The sequence below is a fragment of the Lichenostomus cassidix genome, chromosome 3 (assembly GCF_008360975.1).
Source record: "Lichenostomus cassidix isolate B80296 chromosome 3, HeHo_3.0, whole genome shotgun sequence".
Lineage (NCBI taxonomy): Eukaryota > Metazoa > Chordata > Aves > Passeriformes > Meliphagidae > Lichenostomus > Lichenostomus cassidix.
Genome location: NC_139483.1, coordinates 68,953,161 through 68,960,989, shown reverse-complemented (window position 1 = coordinate 68,960,989; position 7,829 = coordinate 68,953,161). Strand labels below are relative to the sequence as shown.

Below are 7,829 nucleotides of genomic sequence, written 5' to 3'. Positions count from 1 at the left end.
GAAATTGTATAGGTTGACCTAGATTAGTGAGATGATGCAAGGATTAAGGCTTTAAACATCTTCAGTGGAAAGTGCTATATTAAAATTGGACACATTTTGGTAGTTTAAATTGCAGTCAAGATCCTCCAACCCTAACATGGTGTTTGACTGCCTCAATTTCCACCCTAAGCGTTTTTTATACATATAAATACTACTAAAACCACACCTTTAAAGTCCATATAATGCTAGTTATTTTATACATACAAAAACCTGACATACACCAAACACTTCACATAGCTGTTTGCATAGCTGGTTTGCATTCCTTTACGTTCTTCAATCTATTGTTCAGAGAAACTGGTGTTTCATTTCACAGTTAAAAGAACTTAATTACTTGAATCGTAGAGACATGAAAGGCAAGGGAAGGAGAGAAAACATCTCTCTCATTTTAAAGTCATCTTCCACAAGCTAATTCGATAGTATAACTTGAAAGTACAGAAACATGAAATCTAGTTCTGAATGTCTTTTTACCTCTCTCAAGAGATATTACTCAGGTTTAGCGTGTGACATTTTGAAATGTCACCATGCCTATCTCAAAACCAGATATTTTAACACAGAATAGATACCTACCTGCGTTAATTCAGAACCCATTCTGTATGTGATGATATTCTAAGAACCTCTTCTCTTTTAAGAGGTTCCTACTTATTAAGTATTAATTAAATACTCTTATCATTCCATGACAAAGAGCCTTATTTAGCTGGAAATAAAGACAGACTCAAACTTTGTTTTATTTTTTAATAAAGTTTAAATAGTTAAAGTAAGAAGAAAGAGTATGGTTTAAAGCCAAGCTATTTCTTTGTTCCATGCTAGGCCTTAAAGTCGGATTTACTGGCAAATATGGGCCATGAGAAGAGCTGTATACTTAAAATGCTGGTGTAGAATATATTAAAATAGCCAGTGACTCACTCTAGATTACCTTAAAACAAACAAAACACAATCTCTACAGTTTTTTAAATGTATTGCCTCTTATCCTGATTAATGGAAAAAATATCCCTACAAAAGATTTTTTTTTTAAATATGAAGACTCTACAAAATATTTGCTTTATCCATTGGCAGGACTTTGAAATTCTCCAAAATATTTAGATATGTGTGACTAAGAAAGTTTATAAATGCCAATCCAACACTATAACAAAAGTTCCAAACAGAACTGGAAATTAGAATAACTCAACCAAATCATCCCACCATAAGAATATTGTATTTCAATTCTGCATAAACACAGACCAGCGTGGTTTGTTTTGTTTTAAAAATTCTTCATGTTCTGCAGAATACAGCATAGGTTTGTGTCATTAGTACCTTTACTCTTCCATTTCCTTAATGCTATTTCCTCATTAACATTTAAAACAGTATCTAATCTGTCTACTGACTTTTTCTGCCCTCAGGGCTCTTCTTAGCTTCAACCCTATCCTCACCCATGGAGATCCTTCTCCTCTTGCTCCAGAAAGAGGTTTTTGTTCACTTGATTGATTTTCATTTTCTTCTTTTTCAGATACAGGTAAGTATCCTACCACAAAGGGAGCATGGAAACGAATTGGAACAGCACTGGCATTTACCAGGGCATTTACAAGCCAAGACTGTGAGTAGGAACTTCGACAGCCACTATTTTTGAAAGAAAAATGTCATGCTTTCTTTATATTGGATAATATTTGACATATTGGATAATATGTCTACTATAAACATAGTTTTGTGCCACAAACAGCCACAAACTGCAGACAAAGCAATAGAGCACATAGTTTGATGAACTTAGTGAAACACACAAAAAAAAAAAAAAAAAAGTTGTATAGTTTGAGTAGCATCTGCAATGGTAACAAACATTTAGAAACCAAAATGATTCAATAACCTAAAAATACATCTGCTACCCTAAGGAAAAATCTGTGCAATGAGATTAGAAGCTTCCAAATTTTGGACTGATTGCTCAGGGACCACAAATATAAGAAAGTATTAGCCTGGAAAAGCCTCAGCTTTCCAAAATTCAAAATCATTAAAAAGCAATCTGTTCATCATTCTAAGATTTAACTGTTTCCTAGTCTATGGGAATAAACAGCAGGATACAATCCTGTTTGCAACATCCATGTAACTTTAAAAAAAAAAAACAACCAAAACTTTTTAAAGTAAATTAAGAAAATATATTCGTAGAATATTCGTAGAGAAAAAAAATAAGATGAGCACAAAGAAATGCCATGACGAATCCTGAGACAAATTATCCTCCATCATTGCTAGTCTATGAAAACTGGTTTGAATAATAAACACACTGGAGTATTCAGTGACAGCATACAAATCAAAAGTATTTGTAATTATTAAGTTGTGCATGTTTTTAACTGACAAAACATGCTCATGGGCTTACTTTAAAATCTCTCACTGCTTGTTATCAAAAAGATCATTTGCATACCAATACATATACTGTAAACATGAACTTCTCATTAAGGAAAGATGGATTTACAGTAATTTGATCTTTTACAAAAAGCTATTGGTAACCAAATCTCTCAGTGTCTAACTTTCTAGAAAATTAAACCAATGTTTCCACCCTCAAAGCTGAAACACTACCTCTTTAGGAAACAGCCCTGTTTATTTGTTAATCAGAAATACAATCAAGTGGCATATTTCCATTTGCTCTTCGGCTGACAGTTTCAGCTTCATTATATTTTACAAGAAAACAGCAGACTTGCAGAAGTCCTGTAAATTCTTTCATATTGCAACTGATTTAATTACAGCGGTGAACAAACGCAGCAGTGATGCAAAATAAGATCAGCCCAATTGCCCTTATCTGATGATAGGATCTCTCTTCCTGTTTGGCTTACAGCAGTGAGGACTTCTTGTTTTGTTTCGGCTTTTTGTTGGTTTCTTTTTTCTGGTCAGGCTGCCTCTGTCAAGACTGACAGAAGCAGGAAGTTGACATGCCCTTATAATTCCAGCTTGAGAATGATCCTCATATGAACATAGCTGAGTTTCAATCAGTAGGTCGGGGAATGATACTAATGTGGAGAAAATTATCTGGATAGCTCATATGTTCGCTTAGCCACTGAATGGGTGTTTCCAGCATTGGCTCAATTCCATGAATCATCACTTGAGTCTTCTGCTCTCCATCTAATTCAAAGAAAAAGAGAAACCACTAGTATACCATTCAAAGTTCACAGAAAGATTAAACATTTACTCATGCTCAACTTACGGTAGATTTAATTGGTATTACGGAGTTTAACATTTAACAGAACAAAAAGAAATATCAGTGTGGAGAAAGCTGAGATTTCTATCATCTAAAACAGAAACTTGGAGTTAAAATTAATTCCAAGAAAAAACTGGATTTAAGTGAAACTTAATGAAAGTGCCACTCTTCTTCACTAGTTACAAGGGCTTTTTTTTTTAACTCTACAGTGATCACAGCTTGTTGTCAACCCAGTTAAGGCACATCCATCTCACCCTGCTGTAAGGCATATGAATTTTACACAGATCATGCTTAAAATGTTGAGCTTCCTAAAACATACAGATAAGTTGTATTCTTAATATGTGATCTCCTGAAATAGCTGGACTATGTAAAACATGTCATACATATAATACATGTATTATTCCTGAAATAATTTTGTTTTCCCAAGAATAATTTACATAAATCACTAGCAATATTTCAAAGTTACTTCGAAGGCTGAGTTGGCACCAGCTTTTTCTTACTTAGTTTCATCTCTTGGAAAAGCTAAGTTAGCAAATGATTCCCAGTATAATAAGAATATTTTCTAAGAATATTTCAATTCTTTTTATTTATACTTGTCCCGGAGGATGCAAGCACTTTGATCCTTTGATTCAAATTATGGGAACCAGCTAAAGCAACTGACATAACAGTCATGACATGAACTAAAACAACAAAAAATGAAAATTTATTTTGGAGCCATGGGATGAGCAGAGCATATGAACTATGCTTCAAATAATGGTTAGGGGGGAAAAGTAGGCAGTGACCTTTCACTCATTTTACACTATACTGTGGCATTCTCACATGGACCTACCACAGTGAAATCCACATTCAGTACTCCAAAATATTACTGCATTCACTAATTGGTATTTTATGTTCTCCTCCAGTGTCTACATTACAGAACAAACCACCATCCTTGCCAAGAGCTGCATGGAAGAGAGCAGATTCTAAAAGTGTAGGTACCATTACTGGCTCTTACATTCAGCTACCACAGTTGTAGCTTAATTTCTGTTTTATAACATAGATAAAACTGTATTTGTTTGGTAACCAAAATGATCTGACAGTTGCCTGAAGCAGTTTGTAGTATAACCAGCTATATATGCCAGTACAGCTAAATTACACTGGTAAAAAACCATCCTTGAATATGTAGTTGATTTTATGCTAGCAATCATTCTTCCTGCAAGAGCAGACAGTTATGTTTGTTTAAAATAAAGCATTTTATTTTTGTTACTTATTACCTACATATGGTATATTCTGTATAAAGTCTTGATTCTCTAAATGGTGTAATATACACCTTATCACACTAAATTAAGCAAAACAATTACTGTTTTCTGATTTTATTGCAGACGAGTCTGAAGAATAAAGCACATAATTTAAAAACAAACTTCTGGTACTTCTAGCCAAAACAGGTATTTATTGTGCTGAAACACTACCAGTCAGATTGTCAAGAGAATAAACTTCAAAAGAAAAGACCTCAGAAACCCAGTTGTGGTGATGCATTCAGTCATTCACAACACCAGTTTTCTTTCTTCTTAGAGATCATCTAAGTATTTTTAAGTAGCCTCCAAATATATATATTTAACATTTTCAAATGAAAATCTACCTATGGTATTCCTTAAACTGATGAGACTGAGTGACTTATTTTTACATTTCATAGTATTATTTAATTTTCAGAGACAACTAATTTGCATAAACCCAGATGGCAGAATGCTGTTTTAGCATTAGAACCCCAGTAAAATTTTCTTGCCATTGGAGGTAAGGCTTATAAATGATAAACATTTTCTTTGGCTCTTCCATTACTGTGCAATATAATATTTTTCCCTGGGTGTGCATGTGCCTACTCTTGCTTAAAACTGAAATGCAGTTTATCTTGGTGTCTCTGTTCCCAGTTCCTTACCCAGCTTTGTTCCTTTCTTATACAAGTCTTTTATTCTGTTCCTCGGCAAACTGAGAAAGCCTCAGAGGTCAATGAAGAATTTACAGTTTAATTAAAATCTAAATCTCTGCATTAGCATTGTTTGTGCTTTAGTATTATCTCTGACAAAGCATCACTTCTTAATTCCTTTTCCCCTTGAGGCTTGACTGAAGAGATCTTATCTCCCAATTCTGTATTTACTGTAGCCTTCCTTCACAAAATCCATTGTTTTTACTTCAACATTCTTCCCTCCTTTTGTTACTAGGAACCACTAACTCTCACTTAAAGCACATTTACCAAAACTTTCCTCAACTTCCATGTTTTTAGTCACACATCCAATTTTAAATCACAGAGTCTATCTCGTAGATGTCTTCCCAACTTCCTGTAGCAAAAAGCTGTCAACAGCAAATAGAATTAAAAAATTACTGAAGAGTATTCTTGTTTTCTTAACAGCTGTCTAATTCTTACCCATTTCCACTGTGATCTGAGTCCTGGATGATTTGCTAGCTATCATGAAAACTTCATCCACTTGTTTTACAGATATAACAGATTAATAGATTTACAAAGTATTTTTCTTTCTGTGATTTTGGAAGCATCTTGACACACCAACTGCTGTCCTCTCCTTCCCCACTCCATACTCTTATGATCACAAGAAGCCTTTTTAAACTGACAAAATGCACCTACAAAGTGTGCAAGCTGCTAAACACAACATGTATCTAAGTGAGTGGTATAAGATTTAAATGATCTAATTACAAAGAGTAATGCCACTCTGTCATTGGATTATGCCTATGAAAATTAGGGCAAATAACTCTGCTCATCTGCAGGGCACAGAGTCCACACCTGATGATATGATTACTGTCAATACCCATTTCACAATGTTCAGTAGTAATGCAGTGAAAAAAAAACAGGATTTCCTCAAAACCACTAAGTTCAAATTTTCCAGTAACCTCAACTTTTTCTGTCCTCTTAAGATCCTGTCAGAACTGACTTACATTACCTATCACATGACCTAAGATTTTTTTAACTTTGCTGCAAATTACTCTTGGGAATAAAAGCATAGCAATATATGTTTTGTAAGGAGTTTTCACAGTGTTACTTAAAATCAGAGTATTTTTATATTACTGAAGTGATGCACAACTAACAAACACTGTTTTAGTATTTGCAAAAAAGAAAAATGGGGGGGAGGGGAAGCTGAAAACAAATTAAGTCATCTATCAGAGTGGTTGTCCCAGGATTAATTTTTTTTTTTTCTGCTTTCCTTGTGGAGCTGCATCAATAGAGAAGGTACTATAGTCCCCTAAAGTTACTAGAGGCAAGCAATAACCACAGATGATAAAGCTTTTTTGGTAAAACTTAATATTCCATCTCCAGAAGGCCGATAACTATGCTTACATGTTATGTACTAAGATATTTTTGAGACATTTCAGATCACTTTACTTGACACTAACTCCAGGCTGCAACACTTAAATTAGGTACCTGACCCTGGCTAATTAATCATACCATGTAAAGTCAGAGGTGTTTTCCAGCTCTGGACAGAAAATTGAGAGAAGCAACCTTTGAAGTGAAGGGCTTAAGAAGAGATCTGCTCCTCTGTCACCTATAAGGTGTCTCTCTTCCTGATGAGGAAACCACTACATACAAAGTATCGGCAAAGGACTCTGTTTTGCAGATAGGCATCTGCTGGAAGGAAGCGAGAGAGAGTGGCCTGCTGCATCTCAAGTGAGTCCTTGAGAGTGGCTCAAAGCCCTCCTCAACCTGAGGCAGCTTCAGTCCACTCTCCCTTCTTCAAGGGGAATGCCCTAACTACAATATTCACTGTTGTTAATCCTCAGCTTCCTTTAAAACTCTTCAATATCCAGAAATCAGTGAGACGTAGCAGAAGAACAAACAAGAACATCTGTAGCCTTCAGAGAAGGTGGGAAGATATGCAATGTCATGGTATCACACAGTAAGTTTTTCTATTTCCTTAGCTATATAAGTTGTTGCTTGCAAAGTAAACTACTCAGTATTTAATAGGAAAATTAGCTTATTCAGCCTCAATTCAAATTGTTGCACATATCACTGATGCATCCAAATGAATTTTTTCTACTGAATTATGTTATTATTTAAGAAAAAGAAATTAAGATGGAGGGGAAACATTGGTTTAGTTTTGAGATAAATTCAAGTGCCTGAGAGCAGAATAGTGAGAAGGCACTGCTTCTGTCACAGGTACTTATTTCAGCTGGTTTTTACCCAGATTAGCACCTCAATGCTCACAAGTGTTGCAGTGATATACTCCCTTTTCACCTACACGAGATCAGCTCCTCTAGCCAGACTACATCTGTGATGTACCACTTAAAATTCTTTAGTGGGATGAAATACCTCCCTTCTGATTTGTGGCCTCAAGCAATCACCTGTCAGGGCGATTTAGCAGGCTTAAATCCCTTAACCAATAGACAATACAAGATATTAAGGCTTTAGCAAAAGTGCCTCTGGAGTACTCAATTAGAATCTCCAATATGCAAGTTCTCTGCATAGCAAGTCCTAGGATCTGCCTGTACTCAGGGGCAGCACCACTTATAAAATCGGCTTTACAGCCCCAAAAAGGCAAATAGAACCCTGTACTTCAAACTAGGAGCAAACAATGCATTTCTTGTAGGACACAAGGCCACAGGACTACAGACAAGGATACTAAAATGTGTAAGTAAACAAAACCAAGTTTCATGC

General features: G+C 35.3%; 1 protein-coding gene across 4 annotated transcripts in view; it reads right to left on the bottom strand.

Annotated features, from left to right (window-relative positions):
* Positions 1-757: 757 nt before the first annotated feature.
* Positions 758-7,829, bottom strand: part of ATG5 (autophagy related 5) — a 75,875-nt gene continuing 68,803 nt past the window's right edge. For 2 of the 4 annotated variants that reach the window (XM_085056244.1, XM_085056242.1), the window contains one exon: positions 758-3,117. In XM_085056244.1, the coding sequence (XP_084912370.1) occupies positions 2,981-3,117 (137 nt within the window). In that variant the 3' untranslated portion in view covers positions 758-2,980. The remainder of the gene's footprint in view (positions 3,118-7,829) is intronic. The other 2 variants (XR_014850990.1, XM_085056245.1) reach the window with 1 other exon arrangement.